General features: G+C 36.7%; 1 protein-coding gene across 1 annotated transcript; it reads left to right on the top strand.

The window, feature by feature from the left end:
* Positions 1 to 2,331: 2,331 nt before the first annotated feature.
* ASMT (acetylserotonin O-methyltransferase) lies at positions 2,332 to 12,090 on the top strand. Its single transcript, XM_070943273.1, has 8 exons — positions 2,332 to 2,403; positions 3,493 to 3,667; positions 4,953 to 5,082; positions 9,050 to 9,118; positions 9,659 to 9,777; positions 10,338 to 10,478; positions 11,517 to 11,639; positions 11,879 to 12,090. The coding sequence occupies exons 1-8, from the start codon at positions 2,332 to 2,334 to the stop codon at positions 12,088 to 12,090; spliced, it is 1,041 nt and encodes a 346-aa protein (XP_070799374.1).
* The last annotated feature ends 10,098 nt before the right edge of the window (positions 12,091 to 22,188 follow it).

Here is a 22,188-nt window from a genome sequence, read left to right on the forward strand (position 1 = left end):
GTCAACTTATATATTTCTTTCAAATATTAAACTTTTTAACTAATTAAACATTTCAAAATTAATAATTCACTTAATTTTTATTTTCTTTAGTCCTTATTGTCTTCTTGCTTTACCTCTCTCAGTCTGTTCTTTCACAATCATGAAAAACGCAATCTGTGTCGTCTCAGTCTTTTTTTTTTAATTTCTTCTCCCAGTCATCGGATCTCTGCATTCAATTTTCAAATCTTTTTTTTTTTAAACTTGAGTTCTTATTATCCAAAGTTATTTGTAAATCCAGAGTTCGAAATCCCGACAGATCTTCTGTATCCGTGAAATTCACCACTTAGTCCGGTATTTCAGTCTCTGTATTCGGTTTCCAATGTTTGGGGTTTGAATCAGTTATAATTCCCAAGATCAAACAGCTTGTCTCTATATCCACAAAGTCCACAGGCTGCTCCCTTTGATCAGCTGTAAAGGTCCGCAGTCAGACCGCTTCGAGCGCTATTTCTCCTTTTCTTATATTTGCTTAGTCATTCTATGGGATTCTCTCTTCCGCGCTATAATTATTCCCCCTTTTTTCCTTCTCCTCTTGTATCGCCGCTGTTGTAACTCACTTGTCTTTCTCTGATTCGCTCGCGCGTCCCATTTGCCGTCTCTGTTGTAGGTGATCTATCTGACAGTCACTCGGATTTGCTTCCACTTTTTGCTTCGATCTAGGCGGGCGCCATCCCTCCTGTCCGCCGATAAGGCCGACTTCTTCTCCACCAATTTAAGAGGTTGATCGCTCGACCTCCCTGATGACAGCGCAACACCAGGGGGCTTCGCGAATTCCTCTTTCGTTTCCCGATCCCTCCAAGTTCGGGAATGCCCCTAAAGAGCAATTAATGAGGAAATTTGGGTTTCAGAGACGGAGCCTCCGTTTCCTCACCCATTCGTGATGACGTCACCGCCGGAAGTCAGTATTGATTCTCTTTCAAGGGAAAATATTTTGTAAAATTTAATAAGTCTTTAATAGACGATCAATATGTTTACCTTTATATATAAACTATGTAACAATACTATTTGTGTCTATGACATAATATCACAGAGATCTATAAGAAGTGAAACAACTTATAGGACAATAAAGCAAGTTGTTTGTTTACCTCTGTTTGCCTATGTAATTTCTACATCAATTCTAGAGAAAGAAATTTAAGTAAAATGAACCATCACTCCCAACATTAAACATTATTGGTGAATGTGAACAATTCTAGTTCCATCTCATTTTCAATTAGTAATCATGAATCATTAATATAAAACACTGTGATTGTGCAGAATTTGCAATGTGCTCAATCAATTTAGTTATAGGAACATATAATCCTCTTCTATTTTGACGTAAGATTCTAGTAAATCTTTTTAGCTGATTATCTCTATATCCACAAGAGGCAGCTGCTATTTAAATTTCATGGCCTTTTCTATCTGATTTTAATCGATGCAGTTTATATTTTAAAATTACAACAAAATTTTGATTTATGTTAAGTCTGATTTCTACTGATAACTTGAAGAATAAAATAAATATTCCATTGCCTTTCCATCTGATCCTTCTTCCTCTCCTCTCCTCTCCTCTTTTGAATCTCAGTTCTCTGTTCTTATATTGCCTGTGTACTATATGCCAGTTGGTTCAATTATTGATCAAATGACCAAGTTATCCCTGTTAGTCTTAGTAGATTTTAAAAATGTGAACTAAAATATTTACAACATATTGCTACGGAACAAAAAACAGAATGGAATTGCATGATTCTAGCCCCTAGTTCTTTGTAGTTTATAAAACAAACAAACAAACAAACCCTACATTTTTTTCTAAATTACCTTGCAAATGTGAAGGTCTTCAAGCTTTAAAGCATGATTTAGCCAGGCTTAATAGAATAAATCATGATTAGTTGGAGTCAACTAAATACTAACCGACAAATAGACAACTATATATTAAATTAAAAATCACAGCCTTACTTACAATTGGAGTAAGCCTACTAAAAGTAACATATGTCAGGATAAACCAGTCTCATTTAAAATTTCAATTTAAGTTTAAGTTCTCTAAGCATGATTATGTTTAAATCCACCATTATGTATTTAAGATGATTCAGTATTTTCTTTTAACTCTTGTCCTAAGAGATTTCCAAGTACTCTATTTTAATTGGATAAATAAATTTATGTTGTTAGGAGAGCAGCTTACATCAGCACATTTGTGGAAGTACAGAACACACATGTTCAGTGGTATGAGGACAATTCAGCTGGACCACCCAGAATGATCTACAGGTAGAATAGGCGTATTTAAACGAAGAGCATGAAAGGATTTCTCTTGTTTGTCTCAGAAGAAGAATGAGCTCTGCGAAAGAACTCAATTATCCTCACATCCTAATTCAGTACCAGAATGGATTTCTAGTATCTAAGGTAAGGTAAGGTTAAGTTAAAATAAATAATGTATTTAAGAACCTAAATTAATGTATTAATCTCCAAAATAGTTCACAGTAATAGTTATTTAAGAAAAGGCATAAAATTGATGATTTGATAATGCAGTCAATGAAAACATAATAACCATGCGACTTTTCCCCCTCACTAATGTAATGGGTTTGATTGTAATTGAACAATTATTGATAGAATGTAGAAATGGATATCACTTGAAGAAATACTAGCATCAACATAATTGAAATCTATGAATTAAGAAAATTCATTATTTATGATGGAGATGATAGATAGATAGATAGATAGATAGATAGATAGATAGATAGATAGATAGATAGAATAATGAATAACTGGAGCTGAAAATGAAGCAAATAGTAAATATATTCCTGAAATAGTATTAATATGAAGAGTTTTGATTTTTGGATTAAGAATACCAAGTTCTTAACTATCTGTAAAAAGGACCCACAGATTTTTCCACAACATTTATTTTTTATTTACATGTAGAAAATAGAATTAGTTAGAGTTCAACAGCATGTACCCTTGTCTTACTCAGGGAAGTAGACAGGGGAAAAAAGAAGGAAGTGCATAATGTAACAGAATTCTAACTTTAGATACTTTTACAAAACCTTGGGAAAATCTGACATTTTAAACGTATGCTTTTCAAAAGTTTTTCAGTCCAGCATCTTTAATTTTTTTTAATCATTTTGAAATTACTGTGTAATAAAAGAAAATATTGGTATACATCTAGCTGATTATCTCAGTGCTCTATTTCAAGAAAGAAGAAAATATTCCCCAGTGTGGAAAAAAATCATATTGTGTTTGCAGTGGTGGTTTTAATAAATTAAGGTTTCTTTTTTTAATGGCCTATAACAATGTCACAAAGCAAGTTTGGCCTCCATAGGGAAATCCCATTTGCCACCATCACCAAATATACAGTAGTTTAAGACCTGATTGAAGGTCTGACATATTTTGCTACTTTGAATTTAATTATCCTGCCTTTGGGATTTAATCATTGCTGGCAAGCAGTGTGTCCCTGCTTCCCATTCATGCTGTTATTTCCTCTTTTTACACTTTGAGGTGATGTTTACTGCCTGTGAGTTGGGTGTGTTTGATCTGTTGCAAGAATCAGAAGAAAAGTTGTCATCCAAAGCCATCGCAGAATGTCTGAGGAGCAGCCTTCCTGGAATGGAGAGACTGCTGGATGCCTGTGTGGGTTTGAAGCTCCTAGAAGTAGACATGAGCAAAGAAGGAGGTAATAGGGCTAGGCTGAAGGTGTTCTAGATAATAAGTGAAACTAGCACCATTCAATAATTCAACAGGTTCCAAAGTCTGCAGTGGGGAATCTTAGATGCCCTATAAAAAGCCATTCATCCTGCTGTGACAACAACATGAAAGGGTAATCCATTGGATTCCCAAGGTGATATTCATGGGGATATATGCATGGGATATTCATAGGAAAAGAAAGTCATTTATGGAAAGGAAGTAGCCTTTAAGAACACAGTATGTGCTGGGGTAAGGAGTCTCCACATTCTCTAGCTTTCTCCTGAGAAACCTGTTTGTGATGGTGCATTTGGCCATTTGCACTTTTCAATACAGATCGTCCATGTTTAGCAATTACTTGTTTAGTAAGTAATTCACCTTCACTCATGTTCAGTAACCATTCAGATTTACAATGGTGCTGAACAAGAGGTAGCTACAACTGGACCTTGTACCAACAGCCATCATCGTTTCCCTGTGGTCACATGATCATGATCCAGGCAATCAGTTCATGCTTATAACATTGCAGCAAGCTATGGTCACATTATGCAAAGGCAATGGGTAAGCCAACAGGAGGTTGCAGTTGTGAGGTCTTCACTTAGCAATGGCAACTGGGGCTGCTGGAACTGCCATCACTAATTAATTTAATTTAATTTAATTTAATAATTTAATTTAATTTAATTTAATTTATCACATTTCTATGTGGATTACCTATATGTAGGGAGTCACTAAGTGCTGAATTTCTCCCATGTCTAGGGAATATAAGTGAGTCAATATGTAGATCTACAAAAAAGAGAGATGAAATTGAGACTATTTCTCTTAATGTTTAATAAAAGCAAAAATCAGGGTTTCTTAAATATCAAATTACTGATCAGTTTGGAAAAAAAAACTACTTGTGACAGATCAAAGTGAGATGATATAGTCTTCCTGCTGAGAAATATGAAAAATCTATTTTGCTTCTTTTTAGTGTTACTTTGAATCCTGTTCTATCTTGCACCTTGTAGCAGTTGTAGAGATCCATGTGCAATTCATAACTTCCCATAATTTCCCATTGTCATATATAATTATACAATCAAAATGCTCAAGCAAGAAACCTTAATCAAGGCTATCATAAATATAGCCACTTAATGAGTGTATCAACCTGTTTATTTGATCCAAAGCAGACCCTGTTGAGAGAATGCAATAAAAAATCTGAAAGAGAATTGTGTGATTACATTGCTCTTGCTGTTAAAATGCTATTTTTGCCCGTGTTATACAAGTTTCCATTATTTTCTTTTTAGCTTTTTATTGCAACACAGAAATCTCTGAACAGTTTCTCACCAAATCAAGTCCAAAGTCTCAGTATCATACCTGCATGTATTACTCCAAAACAATTTATCCTTGCTGGCAGTACTTGACAGAGGCTGTAAGGTGAGATGGACAATATGAAATCCTATGCAGTCAAAACTCCATTTAAAAAAAACAAAACAGATCCTACCCATTTGTGTGAATATTCTCTTCAGAAGAAATAAGATTAAATAAATGTGGTTACTGCTGCTTCTAAAGGAGAAAACACTGTAGTATTCATTGTTAACACAGGTTAACTGCTATCCCAAAGCTACTTTTTTTCAAATGGCAATTGGACTTTGTTTTCCTTGAAGACATTTCACTTCTCATCAAAGAAGCTTCTTCAAGGAAAAACAAACTCCAGTTGCCTTTTGAAAAAAAAACACCCTTGAGACAACCATGACCTGAATGACTGAGAATCTCCATCTGCAGGACTGCTACAGAATTATGACAGGCTACTTCTTTCTATTCAATACTATACATGTAAAGTGGGGGAACCAGGCATATTCTTAACAGTTTGGAAGACAAGCTTAGTGATAGTGCAAGGAAACCCCTGATAAAATCACTAGTCTTAATAACAGAATTTGCAGAGAATATCTTAATTAGGATAATTGACTATGAGGGTCTGGCACATAAGCATATGTTGTTAATGTTAAATTGTTAATGTTGTTAATTGTTAATGTTAAAGCTTTTTTTGTTAATTAATTAATTAATTTATTTATTAATCAAATTTCTATACCGCCCTACTCCCGAAGGACTCAGGGCGGTGAACAGCCAAGATAAAATACAGACAATACAAATATTAAAAATCCCTTAAAATTATTAAATATTTCGGCCGAAACACAGATTAAAACACCCCAATTTATAAAATCACGAATTAAAAAAATTAAAATTTAAGAATTTAAAAGAGGGGAGTTAGGCCAGGCCAGCTTGCTGAAATAGAAAAGTTTTGAGAGCACGGCGAAACGTGTGCAGGTCCGGGATCTTCCGTATCTCTGGGGGGAGCTCGTTCCAGATGGTAGGTGCCCCCACAGAGAAGGCTCTCCCCCTGGGGGCCGCCAGTCGACACTGTTTGGCCGACGGCACCCTGAGGAGCCCCTCTCTATGGGAGCGTACTGGTCGGTGAGAGGCTATTGGTAGCAGAAGGCGGTCTCGTAGATACCCCGGTCCGATGCCATGGAGCGCTCTAAAGGTGGTAACCAAAACCTTGAAGTGCACCCGGAAGACCACCGGGAGCCAGTGCAGCTCGCGCAGGAGGGGGGTCACATGGGAGCGCCACGTCGCTCCCATAACCACCCGCGCGGCCGCATTCTGGACCAGCTGGAGCCTCCGGGTGCTCCTCAAGGGGAGCCCCATGTAGAGAGCATTGCAGTAGTCCAAGCGGGAAGTAACAAAAGCATGAGTGACCGTATTTAACGAGTCCCGATCCAGAAAGGGACGCAACTGGCGAATCAGGTGGACCTGATAAAAAGTCCCCCTGGCCACGGCCGTCATGTGCTCTTCTAAAGACAGCCGTGAGTCCAGGAGGACACCCAAGTTGCGAACCCTCTCCGTGGGGGCCAATGACTCGCCCCCAATAGTCAGTGATGGCGCCAACTGACTATATCGGGATGTCGGAAACCACAGCCACTCGGTCTTGGATGGGTTGAGCCTGAGTCTGTTTCTCCCCATCCAGATCCGCACGGCCTCCAGGCACCGGGACATCACTTCAAGGGCATCATTGGGGTGGTCCGGAGTGGAGATGTACAGCTGAGTATCGTCAGCGTACTGGTGGTACTTCACCCCGAAACCACGGATGATCTCACCCAGCGGCTTCACATAAATGTTGAACAGAAGGGGCGAGAGGACCGACCCTTGTGGCACCCCACATACAAGGGGCCTCGGGGTCGACCTCTGCCCCCCTGTCAACACAGACTGCGACCGGTCAGAGAGAAAGGAGGAGAACCACCGTAAGACGGTGCCCCCCACCCCTAACTCCTCTAGCCGGTGCAGCATGATACCATGGTCGATGGTATCAAAAGCCGCTGAGAGGTCTAATAGGACCAGGACCGAGGAACAACCCCTGTCCCGAGCCCTCCAGAGATCATCAACCAACGCGACCAATGCCGTTTCCGTGCTGTACCCAGGCCTGAAGCCCGACTGGAACGGATCCAAATACGACGATTCATCCAGGTACTGGGGGAGCTGTCGCGCTACCACACTCTCAACAACCTTCGCAATGAAGCGAAGGTTGGAGACTGGACGATAATTTGCCAACACTGCCGGGTCCAGGGAAGGTTTCTTGAGGAGAGGCCTCACCACCGCCTCTTTAATGGGAAATGAATGGCTTTACTGACATTAGTATCTTTGTTTTGTTTTTTGTTTTAACAGAAATGAGATAAAGGTTATTTTGAAGGATTACAATTTCAATATGGAGAGAGAGAGAGAGAGACTAGGAAAGCATAGAAAGAAATCTTCCACTATCAACTACACAGATTTTTTTAAAAATCAAAACTAAAATCACAATCACTTTTATGAAATATAACAAGAGAATGTTCGCTTTATTTTAGTTTTATATAAAATATAAAATTTGCATTTCTCTTTAAAAAGGTACAGAATACCGTGGCTTGAACACTTTTGAGCTACATTGTATGTAGGATGTGTGTGTGTGTATGAAAAGATGGACAATTTCTGAAATACGGTAGGCTTGATAATATATTTTTGCACCTGCAAATTTTGTCACCCTAGAGCCAGAGAGAGTAATAGCTTACAGAAAACAGCACAGATGCAGACTTCAGATTTCATCACTGTAAAGTTCAGTGTCTGGCCACAAATTGCTTATCTAACACTCCTATATATTTGAGCTTAGATGGGTGTAAATGTAATGCACACAATTCATAACTTGAGTTATTTGAAGGCCAAAGGTACATTTGTATGATTGTGGGATTTTTTAAAATTAAGCTTTTCTTTAAAATATTTTGCTCACTTATAATCTCATCTGTATATGACATGGTCTGCTAGATTTAATGTATCTTGTTCCCATATGTGTTTGTTTGGGACTATATACTTGGGTTTTAATTAACTGTGGGACAGGGAAATATATTATGTGCAATATTAGAAGGATTTAAAACATCCTTGACATATTTTTTATCAATAGTTCCTTATACAAGTATAGCAGCAGTGTTAGTTGCTATATATGATTAATATTTAAGCAATCTGAATTTGATCCAGTGATGCACAGAATTGTGACCACACATGCACTGTAGAAAACAACTTGAGCAACTGTTGATGGAATAGAATAAAAACTAAGATTGTGCCTGTTTTCCCCACAACTCCTGAACAGATGACTGACAGAGGTAGCTCTTACTCTTGAATCCCAGAGAAATATTCTTCATCAGTACCTGCTTCAGTGACTGATGGGAGAATTCCCTTCGGCTTAATTAAGAAGAAACTTGGCAGTTGCCAACATTATTTTTCAGCAGTCATGTGGAAAAGGCACCTGTTTTTCTAAGAGCTTTCTTCTGCCTTAAACAAAAAAATTAGCACAACTTATGGTCTTGTGTATAGGAACCTCACCTTATTTTCGCTTGGGAACAATATTTCCCAGCAATATCTAAATCAAGTTATTCAACTAGTTTGAGATTTCAGAATGAATACATGTTTGCATCTCTGCCTGAGGAGCAGGGAAAGAAAATCTATTTGTGTCCAAAATGCAACATGCTTCCAGAAAAACATATGAGGGTTCATATGAACAACAGATAAAGACTTGGCTCAGAAGAAGCAGAGATATCCCACTGCAAGCATGTGGTCCCCAATGTAGTTTCCATACTGACACACATCTCTGATTGTCAAGTGATGTGACCCTGCAAATTGCTATGTGTAATAATGGAAAACCCTCCACATACACTTGCATTATCTTCAAGCATTCATATGATCTATAATAGCCCTGTTTCAAAAATTCCTGGCAAAGCATTCAGCGTGAGTTTTTTTCTGAAGGTCAATAGAATTTCATAATTTTAACTGACTCTTGAAAAGCTGCCAGACATCCAAAGATGTTGTTTTCCTCCCCAAGGGAAGGCAAGAACCAGTATGAGAGAGCATTTGGCATTTCATCGAAAGCTGTTTTTGAAGCTCTGTACAGGTAAAGTTCCAAACAATAATATTAAAAGGAAAACTGCAGGTATTACCTATGATAAAATGTTTCTTTTAAAATCCTCTTGTTAATTTTATAGACCTTTGTATTATTTATTTCTTGTTTACTGAAATGCTGTTGTTTTTATAGACAATAAGGCTGTTGTTAAAATCCATTAAAATCCATATATGCAACATAACCATCAAATTAGTTTATAGTGTGTTTTATAGTTTTTAGAAAGCAAATATCCATAACTATAATGTCTTTTTAAGAAAAATCCTGCATTTGAGGAGTATCTAGCTCATGCATTGGTGTTAAAGGTTGGAAGAATCAATTCATACAAATTCTTCCACCTGAAAAAGGACATGCAGAAGACTCAACAAATCTATTCAATTGTTAATCTGAGATGTTTCTCCACTAAATATTGAAATACATCTGAGACTTTAATTATAAGGACAGTATTAAAACACTCAGTTCATGCATGTTATAATATTTGCTCTTTTGGGTCTGTTCTATAATGCTAATGCTTTTGTGATCTTTACTATCTAGGTCAGAAGAAGAGATGCTGAAATTCATGTATGGATTGAATGCAATTTGGAGTCTATGTGGCAGAGATGTTATAGCCGCATTTGATCTTTCCCCTTTCACTATGATTTGTGATCTTGGTGGTAAATTCCTTAATAATGCTTCCTTTCTGATTAAAAATACAGACAATAAAATATTTAGCCCTTTGCTTTTTTTTTTTTTTTTTTGGAGGAACAGCTTTATCTTTTAGGTATATGATAGGCTTAATAAATGTAGTAAAAAGTGGGTGCTGATTTTATAGTTTGGCTGTAAATTCTGAGTTGCAAGCAATGAAATATTCAACATAAACTCAGTCTTTCTGATATGACTTTCTCCTGTAAAATAGCAAATTAGTATCTAATTATATTCTGTTTTATGGAACACCATCTTCTCACATGTAGACAGAGTACTGACTACCTTTTACATCATTTATTACAACATTATCTTAAATTCAAAACAATAAAAACAAGTGTAATTCTGTCTGTAAAATATAACACATACACAATTCACCCATAAAATCTTCATATTGAAATAATACTTCTAATCATGTATAACTTACTGCTCTTCTGCTGATAGGAGTTGTTGCATCAAAGGTCAAAAATAAGCATTTGAGACAAATGTTTGTTATGTATGGTTGAAAATTTCTTTTCTTTTCTTTCAAAAGGAGGTGCTGGGGCTTTGGCCCAGGAATGTGTTTCACTATATCCAGATTGTACAGTCACTATTTTTGACCTTCCTAAAGTAATTCAAACAGCCAAGAAGCATTTTGTACCACTGGAGAAACATCAAATAAATTTTTATGAAGGTTGGTGTAGTTATTTTGGAGAAAGAGGAAAGGCATTTTTTATGAAATTCTTTCTTTCTTCTCTATAGAATCAGGTCAGGAGATTTATGAATGCATTGCTTCCTGAATTGTCCTGACAGCCATGAGTCAGGGATCAGAGTCATAGGTGGAAATGACTGCCTCTTATTCCCTTGTGCCCCTAATACAGACAGGGCCATGAAGGAAACCTGAGAGCAGCTTATTTCCTTTCTAGGTTCAGGAAATGGACACTGAGTCCATTCTCTTTACTTCTAGGGAGTTGGAAACATCTCCTTTCTCTGCAGAGAAACAACATGAGGTATTTCCTCAATGGAGTCAGGAAAGAGCTTTTCCCTCAGTCACATAGATTGAATGTGACATTTTATGATGGTGTGGGAATGACTTTGGGAGACAGGAGGAAAATTGTTGCCTAGGCAACAGGTCTTTCTCTTGTCTCCCAAGGTCATTACCACATACCATCACACATTCGGATTCAAGGTTCCTTGATGCTCTAGAAAGTACTTTAAAAAGTGAACCTTTTACTTTCTTAGTCTCAATTTCACTTTAATTCAGTAAATGTATTTGAATTCACTGAATGATCTGAATACATAAATGTTTAAAAATTACCATTATTCTTTCCGAACATTAAAATTTAGACAATGAGCATTCACTTCTAAATCCAAATAGAGGTAATTCAACCTTGGGAATCACAGAGCTTTTGCTTTAGCTTGACACTTCTTCCACAGAGAAAACTGTTATTTCAGATAAGCAAGACAGATGTTCCAATTAGTTACATTCTAGCGTGTGTGTGTGTGTGTGTGTGTGTGTGTGTGTGTGTGTACCAAAGGAGTCGTAGAATGGATCCCACTTGATAAAAAGCATCCACGAAAGAGACCTAAAACAAGATGGATTGACGACATCAGCAAGTATTGCAGGCCCAATTGGCAAAAGAAAACTCCAGACTGTATGGGTTGGAAAGAGACCTTCATTCTGCAAATCAATACTCACTAATGAGTTTTTTTCCTTCTATTTTTTTAACAGGGGATTTTTTTAAAGATCCTCTTCCGGAAGCTGAACTGTATATTTTAGCAAGAATCCTCCATGACTGGTCAGATGAGAATTGTGTACAACTTCTCACAAAAGTGCAAAAGTCTTGCAAAACTGGTATGTACATGATAAGGACCTGACTGTGTATTATACAGTTACACATTGTATATTTTATACACATTTGAATGTGTCAAAAATATTTCTTTGACACTGTTTCATGTATAGTATTTCCCAATCCTTAAATATCTTTACATGTAGAATTAACTGTTGCAGAAAATTTGTCCCAAACAGTTATAAACCTGTAATGAGGGAAGATAATACTGGACATGATTTTTTTATATATATATTCCAATTAGGTGGTGGTGTTTTACTAATTGAAACTCTTCTGAATGAGGATAAACGTGGCCCATTGGAAAGCCAGCTCTATTCACTAAATATGCTCGTTCACACTGAAGGAAAAGAACGGTCACCAGCAGAATATAGCAAGCTCCTCACAGCAAGTGGTTTCAAGGAAATCAAAATTAAGAAATCTGGAAAGCTCTATGATGCCATTTTAGGAAGAAAATAATGGTTTCTTTCAACTTATTATAAATGCAAACAAAGTGAGATAATATACTTGGTCTAAATTGAGCTAAATCACATTACAGAACAGAAATTATAATATTAATAACAGTCTAAAAATATAAAAAAATCCACTATTAATACACTTAATGAACAGTGTAAATCAGCATAGAGAGACACCTGTTCAGACTTTTTTTGTTTACTTTTTTCTTTTAAACAGGTTTTGCAAAAGAAATTATGCATATTTTCAGCTATTTTCTGAAGTTTATTAATATCATGTAATATTAGAATTTCCTTCATATGATGATGGTGAAAGATGGTTATGGAATATTAAGATTAGTTGGAAAAACTGCACAGAGCCCTTAAGCCACAGCAACAGAACTTCAGAAACAAAAAGTGGAATCCTAAGTCCAAAAAATGCTAAATGAAATATCTTATCCCCTTTTTAGACTAGCCCAGTTCTGAAATAATGGTGTGTGAGATTCATTTTATGTAAGGGGAAACTTGGTAATAAAATGTAAAATTAACAATACTTTGAGTCTGGGTTTTAATCAGAAAAGCATTTGATTAATTCAATATATTTATTGTATATTCAGAACTCCCCCAAAAAAACATCTCACCCTGCTTTAGTTTCTCTTGGGTAACAATGTCTCAAAATGTAACACAACTTTACTAAATTTGCGATGTCTATAAATCTATGATATCAATTTTATGGAATACAATTCCCTTCTTCAATTGATTGAAACATTGTAATCAATAATCAGAATAGAACTGGAAGGGACCTTGAAGGTCTTCTAGTCCAACCTCTTGCCTACATTTCAGATAGGTGGTTGTCCAGTCTTTTCTTAAAAATTTCTAGTGATGAAGCACCTACAACTTCTGAAGGCAAGCAGTTCCACTGGTTAATTGTCTTCATCGTTAGAAAGTTTTTCCTTAATTCCAGGTTGCTTTTCTCCTTGATTAGTTTTCATCCATTGTTTCTTGTATTGCCCTCTGGTCTTTTGGAAAATAAGTTGACTCCCTCTTCTTTGTGGCAGCCCCTCAAATACTGGAATACTGATGTCACGTCACCCCTACTTCTTCTTTTCTCTAGACTGGCCATACCCAATTCTTGCAACTGTTCTTGATATGTTTTTGTCTCCAGGCTCTTAATCATCTTAGTTGCTCTTCTTTGCTCTTTTTCCAAAGTCTCAATATCTGTTTTGTAATGTGATGACCAAAACTGGATGCAGTATTCCCTGTGTAGTCTTACCAAGGCTTTATAAAACGGTATTAATACTTCATGTGATTTTGATTCTATGCCTCTGTTTGTACAACTAAAGGGTGTATTAACCTTTTTGGCTGCTGCTTTCTATTGCTGGCTCTTGTTTAAGTGATTGTCCACTAGGACTCCAAGGTCTCTCTCACAGTTACTCTTTTTGAACCAAGTTTTGCTTATTCTGTACTTGTACCTTTAGTTTTCCCTGCCTAGGTGTAAAACCTTGCTTTTCTCCACATTAAATTTCATGTTGTTGGGTAGGGTCCATTGTTCAAGTCTGTCAAGATCTTTTTGGATCCTGAGCTCTTCTTCTGGGGTTAGCTTAGTATCATCTACAATCTTCTGCCAGTTTAGTACCATCTGCCAATTTGATGAGTTCCCTTCTATTCCCTCATCTAAGTCATTTATGAAGATATTAAAGAGTACTGGGACTAAGACAGAACCTTGTGGTACCCCACTGCTTCCTTCCATGTAGTACCATTAAGGGCTACATGTTGAGTATGGTTTGTCAGCCAGTTACAAATCTGGTGGTGATGCTGTCTATTTTACATTTTTCTAGTTTACAGGAAGTAGGTTGTGGTCTATTTGTAAAATGTCTTGCTGAAGTCTAAGTATACTATATCCACAGCATTACGCTGGTCTAGTAATTTAATTTTCTTTGTCCTGAATTAGGAGGAATCGATTTTTATCTGCATGTAAACCTGCACATCATACACAGAGTCATATAAATAGAGAAATGGCTAGCAGTAAGAAATAAAATGAAATGCGATGGAGACTGCCTAATCATTGAGGCAGTAGGATTTGATTCTTCTATTAATGAGAGTTTTACAGAACAAATGTTGTCTTGGCCCTTAGATGGTGCTGTTATACTATACTTCAACCCCGATGGCTGCTAGTTCCAGCAATATGCTCCTCTATTAATGTTGTAGAATTCTACAGGTTGAGGTCAAGTTATTCAGATGCAAAGCAGGTGGTAGAATCTACCAGCTTCTTGATGTTGCAGTGAAAATATTTCATTACTGTACAATATTTTCTTGTCTGTATGAAATGTCATCACATAAATGATAAAATCATTCTGTTTAAGCAGGACGATTTTCTCAGATTACAATTTTAATCATGTAACAAGTTTTCTATCCATATTTTGCCTATTAAATAATTTGGGTAACTTTATTTGATGTGGAGGATTAGCTTTAATCTTCTGGATCTACCTGCCACATGAACATTGCTTATCTTTGCTTTTGTCTGGGATATCGTTAAACGCTCCCTCTCTGTCATCATTAGCAAAATGATAAAGACTTTTTAAAAAAATATCTGAACAACTTGAATTAAGCTACTTGTCAAACATTAAACCCTGCTCATAAGTAAGATTTACTGTGGAAATCTTTTTTAAAGACTGCCATGTCTTTAGCTCAGCAGTGGCTCTTTTAGATTTGATCATTACAAGGGCCTCAAACAATTCCTTCTTCAAGCTTGTTTTAAGTTGAATCCAATTTGAGTTGGTTGCCAGGACCAGAGGTTTAATCTTCCGAGCTTTCGGAATTGTGCTGGAGCCCATCCTCAGGGAACTTCTGTCTGACTAGAAAGTGTCTTAAACTGATTCCATAAAGGGTATGTTGGAGTCAGACAGCATTCAAATCAAATGAATGATTAAATAGGTATTGTTTCATAATTCAGTTACAGTCATACATTGAATTCTGATGTGATTATATGATTGGTTCTATGTTTTTACTACTTCTTGTGCTTGTTTTGAAGAGAGGAGTACTAATTTTCTTAAAATACTTGTATTGGAAAGAGTTGTGATGTGTTTTTAAAAATGGAACAATTTATTTGTTTGTTTATTTCTTAGTTGCAATCATTAAATGCTTACTGAGCCTATTTATTCCAAAAGTATTTTTTTCTATACGAGGTAAAATAACTATATTTATTTTAGCAGAGCCACAAACAGTTTTTAAAGGGATGTACTAAGAAAGTGCATCTTATTTTTCTTGAAAAGATAAGAAATGCTCACTACTATGAACTCATTGTGGATGGGACTCAGATATTTCTCATACTTGATACTTTTCTTGCACTATGAAGACGAGAAACCTGGGAAATAGTATGTTCAGGAAATTTCCTGAAAATGGTAGACTGAAATAAAAAGAAATAAGATAACTGCAGAATGGTTCAAGAAAATTCTGATCAAGAATAAGATAGAGAGCTAAAACTCCAAGGGCAAGAAATGTATTAATGCCTCAGATAAATTGGAAACTGCAGAGTGTGAAATCTAAGATTCAAAATGAAAAGCCTCAGGCATTATTTTTACCTTGCACAGCACACTTTTTCATGCCAGGAGTCTCAAATCAAAAGATATTTGGGGACTGTTCAAAATCTGTGCAATGCATTTTCATGCAGTTCTGCAAGAAAGTAACTTATGCAACTCTATTTCCACTCAATTCCAACAATTGTATGGAGCACTACAACTGATGCATTTTGCGAAAAATTATAAATAGGTGCCAGTTTGTCTCTCAAAAGAAAAGGTTGCAATTGCCTGTAGAAAAATTGTAGTTTCTGGTCTAATGAATGCCAGTAATCTTTTGAATTTATCCTTCTTACAACAATTTGGTATAAATCACTGTAACTTGTTAGTATCTGAAGCCAATTTATCTAGGTAATCTAAGATTATTGTTATAAAGAAGAAATCCAACAGCTGAATATTTTCTGTCCAAATCTTCTCTAGAATTCTTAGAACAAGGTCTAACTGCTGACTTGGAATATAGAATATCAGAGTTGGAAGTGACCTTGCAGGTCTTCTAGTCCAACCCCTGCCTTTTCATTTCAGATAGGTAGCTGTCCAGTCAAGAAAACAAGAGCCTTGGTGGCGCAGCAGACTAAAGCACTGTTAAGTAACACCAGCTGCCTGCAATTACTGCAAGTTCAAATCTCACCAGGCTCAAGGTTGATTCAGCCTTCCATCCTTTCGATGTGGTAAAATGAGGACCCGGTTTGTGGGGGCAATAAACTGACTTTGTATAAAAAAGAACACCGCTTAGGGGCCCCCCCGAAAGCCCTACTAAGCAGGTATATACAAAAGTATGAAGGCTATTGCTTAACGCATTGTAAGCCGCCCTGAGTCTCCAGAAAAGGGCGGCATATAAATCGAACTAATAAATAAATAAATAAATAAAACATGCAAAAGTATCTGAAGTAGTATTTGTAGATGATCAGCCACTATATATTATACATTGTTTACTTCTATGTGACAGTGTTCACAGAAATATATAAATTAAGAACATTCAATTAAAACACTGATCTGTAAGTATATTGAAAATGTGGCAAGCATTACTGTAGGCCAGCATGGATTATTCAGAAACAAATCTAGAGGGCTAATTCTTTAAAATATAATTTTTATTAAATAAATTTTTAACAGGATAAAACACAAACTGGAGAGAGAGAGATTGAATGGGGGTATTTCAGCATTGGAATTCTGAATATTTGTGTTACTGACTTGAATCATACAATCATAGATTTGAAAAAGACCAATTAGACAATTGGCTATAGGAATCTAAATTAAATTATACCTAAAATGCTATTCAGAACAAATGGATATAGGGAATGTTTACCAGATTTTAAGACAACAAAAATGGGGAGAGGAGGGTAATATTTAGGAAAAAAAAATGATAATTCAGAATGATCTTCAGAAAATAAAGAGGCAGAGGTGGGTTTCAGCAGGTTCTGGCCAGTTCTGGAGAACTGGTAGCGGAAATTTTGAGTAGTTCGGAGAACTGGTAGTAAAAATTCTGACTGGCCCCGCCCCCATCTATTCTCTGCCTCCCAAGTCCCAGCTGATCGGGAGGAAATGGGGATTTTGCAGTAACCTTCCCTCAGAGTGGGATGAGAATGGAGATTTTACAGTATCTTTCTCCTGCCATGCCCACCAAGTCACGCCCACCAAGCCACACTCACAGAACCAGTAGTAAAATTTTTTGAAACCCACCACTGGAAAGAGGCACGTCCTCAACTTGCAGCAGTTCATTTAGTGACCATTCAAACTTACAACTGCACTGAAAAAAAGTGACTTACGACCATTTTTCACAATTACAACCTTTGCAGCATCCCCATAATCACGTGATCAAAATTCAGATACTTGGCAACTAGTTCATATTTATGACTGTTGCAGCATCCCAGGGTCACGTGATCCCTTTTGCAACCTTCTGATAAGCAAAGTCAATGGGGAAGCCAGATTCATATAACAACCAGGTTACTAACTTGTCAACAGCAATGATAGACTTAACAACTGTGGCAAGACATGTCATAAAATGAGGCAAAACTCACTTAACAAATGTCTCACTTAACAATGGAAATTTTGGATTTAATTTTGGTTGTAAATCAAGGGCTACCTGTACTTCATTTAGGAAATGAAAACCAAATTCACAGTTTTAGGATGGGGAATAACTGATTTACTAATGTAGCAGTTCGTTTGAAAAAGATCCTCAAAATCCTCATGCTGACTGCAAATAGCAATAGAATGTAGACTTATATACCACTTCACAGTGCTTTACGGCCTTCTCTAAGTGGTTTACAGAGTCAGCATATTGCCTCCATCAATCTGGGTCCTCATTTTACCCACCTTGGAAGGATGGAAGGCTGAATCCACCTTGAGCCTGGTGAGATTTGAACTGCCATATTGCAGGCAGTTGGCAATCAGAAGAAGTAACCTGAAGTACTGCACTCTAACCACTGCGGCACCATGGCTCTTGTCAGCATGTAGTGTGGCTGTCCCAAAAATAAACACAAGCTTAGGCTGCATCAACAGAATTATAGTTTTTAAATTGGAGGAAGTAATAATTTATAATTATACTGCTTTTGAGACCTTAAGTACTTTCTTTAACTGTAGTGAATTATTGTGGAATACCCACTTTAAGAAGAATTCAGGGAGACAGTAACCGAGGACAATAAGAGATTCAAAAAATAAGCCCTATGAAAACACATAAGGAACAAGACATGTTTAACTTTAAGAGGATAAGATTGGACTATATGTTTAGGGAAATGGTACCTCTTTTCAAACTCCTGATAGGATGTTACAAAACGATTGAATATTTTCCTTTGGGTTTAAATTGAGGGGTTAATTTAATGTAAGCTAAGTTGAATCCAACTGAAAGTTAGAAAAAAAAACATAACAGCAATTTAGTAGTGGAACTAATGATTTAGGGCAGTAGTTCTCAACCTTTTCTTCACCACAGAACTCCTTTAAATACCCTTTGTGGCCACAGATTGTTGCCATGGACTCTCAAGACTTAATTTAAGATTTAAATCATAATACTTCTTCAAGCCTTCATGAACCACTGTGATGACATCACATCCCACCCAGAGGTCTGTGGACCAGAAGATTGAGAACTACTGATCTAGGAAACTAGCTGTCCTTCTATAGATACATATGTTAAAGCAGAAGTTGTGGATACTTTAATTAAACTGATTTACTGCTAAAAGCCTATGCACAGGAATTTTCTCAACTAAGATTGAGAAGATTTAGCACCTGCTTGCGGTTAGATAAAGGTCTATGGAATTCAAGGGAGGGTTGGACTTAGTCTGCTTTTAGCTACAAAGAAATTTTAGGCTGATCCATCTTTTAACTCCACCTGCAGGTTCTGCCACTCCTTCTCCTACAATTTCAGATCCATTTTGAACTCACAGTTGAAAAAGTACCATAACAAAAACCATATATAGATATATATTCCTTACTAGTTCTGTTTTCAGTTTCAAATATCTATGATCAAAGCTTCAAATGAATAACCAATAATTTCAGTTCATTTGTTCCTGCATCTGTTGTGTCTAATAATGACAATGCACATTGCACAGAAACTCATGAACCACATTTTAACTTATTATCCACATTAAACCCACATGACTTAGGCTAATTGATTGAATAAATGAACGGTGGCTAATTTAAAATGATAAGCAAGATATGCCTAGACAGTATTTAAATGTGAGATTACATTGGAAGTCCTGAACTATATGCCATATTGAAAAGTATTTTTTAAAAATCCTGAAAAACACAATGGCATTATGCTAATAAAATCTCATGACTATACCCCTTAATTTACACATGGGATATATGATACAGATTCAGCATAGGATAAGAATAGGAATGGGCAAATGGATGACAAGTTATGGTAGCATAAGTCACTTCCAAAACTGCTTTCCAAGGGATCAAGGGCTATGATGTCTTCTCCTTCTGCCCTCATTTACAATGGGATTCTTCTATAAACCACAAACATTTCCTGTAATCTGGGTAAATGGCTTTTTAGACTAGCTAGTCCCACAAGTCTCTTACTGGAGCTGGGATTTCTTCTAGTTGGAGCCTACTTTCTCTTACCATCCTCTCCAAGAAATCTTCCCAACTACCCTGTTCAGCAACCTGCAGCTTCTTTCTGCCCTGGAACCCTTCTGTGGGTCACCAACATATGTCTTTTTTGGTAAGTCTTGCCTGCCCAACTCTTGATGGCCATACACTTTCCCCCAAAGTCATTCAGAGTGCTTTTTTGGTAGTGTTCTCCACTATACTGTAGTTGCAGGACCTTTGCTGGTCTTTGTTTGCTGGACCAAGATCAATTGCTAATCTCCTATACTCAATCTGTGAAAAAACCCTTTTTGATTGCCATTCTAGACTTCTTGGTTTTGAGTCTGCCATCTCCTGCTGGACTTTCTTAGCCCAGACACTGCTATAACTTATTAGTTGTTCACTTCCAGTTCTACAGCTTAAAGTCGTGGCCTTCTCATTTTTAATTATAAAGACCAGTATTTCTCATACTTTCTCACTTCATCCATCTCTAAACTGTAAGTTTATTCACACTTATCCTCTTTTATTCACTCACTTGCTCACACTATTTTCACATTCATATCTGTAGAAATAATTCTTGCTCAGCATATGTAGGTGTAGTCATTTCAAATGAAAAAGGGAGGCTGTGAAACATTTCTTTCATGCTGAATTAGATCTTTTCTTCCACAATACAAATTCATATTTTAAAACTAGGAGATATATATAGACTATACAGTATATTATTTAGTACCATTTCCACCCAGTGTGTTGCATTCTAGAATTATAATTTTTCTTAGTGTGCATACCCTTTCATAAAGAATAGAATATTTTTATAGAGAAATGTAGATAATAGTTCCAGTTATAAAATTAAATAACTGGAACAGACTGAGAATCTGTTGGGGATCAAAAAGTAACTGACTCAGAGTTTGCTTCCATGGCAATCAATGGAAATTATTTTGCAGAAGTCAAGGAACTGTACGTATGTTGCTTAGGAGATAGAAAGAAAGTGTGTATATTAAAACTTTCCCAAATTAAATCTTCAAAAAGTAGAAATAATAAAGTAAGAGAATTAATTTGGTCTCAGTGGATTAAAGCAGATCTTAGGCAACTGATATTCTCCCTTCCTCAATTTTTACAGCCTCTAGAGTTTTCCAAGATCACACTGCTGAAATTCAGAGATGAAGAGCTAGAATGGAAAGGAGATGAAATGAAATATATATATTAATCTGAAACAGGGAAAAATGGGCAGAAGAAATCTAGAACTTGCTCCCATGATGCTAATCATTTACCATGAAAGCAAAAAAGAATGGCTCTATACTCTTGCAAAATATACTGACTTCGAAGGAGAAGTTATGAGACTTTCCTTTAACCCAATGTCACACTCCTGGGCAAAGTGGAAGAAGATAATAATTTAAGCTTCTTCTTCATGTATCTCTGTGCTCTGAGGAGACATTAGAAAAATGGAAATAGATTTAACAGAGGACAGTAGAGGACACAGATTAGCATAACTTTTGCATGAGCTGATTTAGATGTTGAAGTTCAATTTTATAAATAATTGCTATACTTTGAATGGAAGAACTAAACAGCTCTCTCTAGGCGGGGACGTTGTCACAAGGTGACCCTGAAAACAACTTAGTTTGTTGCTCAAGTGCTGTTAGCTGTTGAGGGATGGCCCCTGTGTTCTTTTGCTCCCCTTATGGTACCGTATTTCCCCAAAAATAAGACCCTGTCTTATATTTTTTTGAACTGAAATAAGTGCTTGGCCTTATTTTCGGGGAGGTCTTATTATTTTGGGGCCTGTGGAGCAAGATGGGGCTTCTCTTGCTGTCTTATCTGATTTCGAACTCTGCTTTTAAATATTTTCGGGGAGGGCTTATTTTCAGGGGGAGGCTTATTTTAGCGCATGCGCTCAAAAGCCCGATTGGGCTTATTTATCAGGGAATGTTTTATTTTCAGGGAAACAGGGTATTTTCTCTTGAAACCAGATTTGGGACTGGACAGCCCTTCACACAGAGTACTAGAATTCTCCTAGCTGGCTGGAGAAGTCTGGGAACTGATCTCAAAATTGCCAAGTTTGAAAAACACTGTGCTAGATTATTTTTCAGCAACCAAGACCTTAAGCAAACCTTGCAACTGATCCCTCTGACCCCACCCACCCACCCAAAAAGCAAAAGTCATTTTCAAAATTTGGTGTTTTGTTTAACTTGGTGCCTATACGGAGGCACCATTCCATTCTCTAATTCTGTCATTCCAGTCTCTTTCTGTAGAGCGAGACAGAGTTGCATATAGCAAACACTGTATGGTTGCTGTATGCAAAATGAAACCCGATTCTCACTTTGTAATGAAAGATATTTTGTACTGGGCAAGTTTAATAGTGTTCTTTAATGTTATTTGCAAATAAGGCCATAAATCTGGGGGACAGAAAAAAAAGAAAAAAAACCAGAACATTAGCAGCACCAACTGCTCAACTTGATCAAGGATGTTCTGTCTCCTGCCTCTTAAGCTTGCCAAATGCCTCTTGAAGTAATACATCATTCTGTCTAGCCATGCCA

This window comes from Pituophis catenifer, unplaced genomic scaffold (genome assembly GCF_029215685.1).
Source record: "Pituophis catenifer annectens isolate HBS135680 unplaced genomic scaffold, rPitCat1.0.hap2 SCAF_4, whole genome shotgun sequence".
Classification (NCBI taxonomy): domain Eukaryota; kingdom Metazoa; phylum Chordata; class Lepidosauria; order Squamata; family Colubridae; genus Pituophis; species Pituophis catenifer.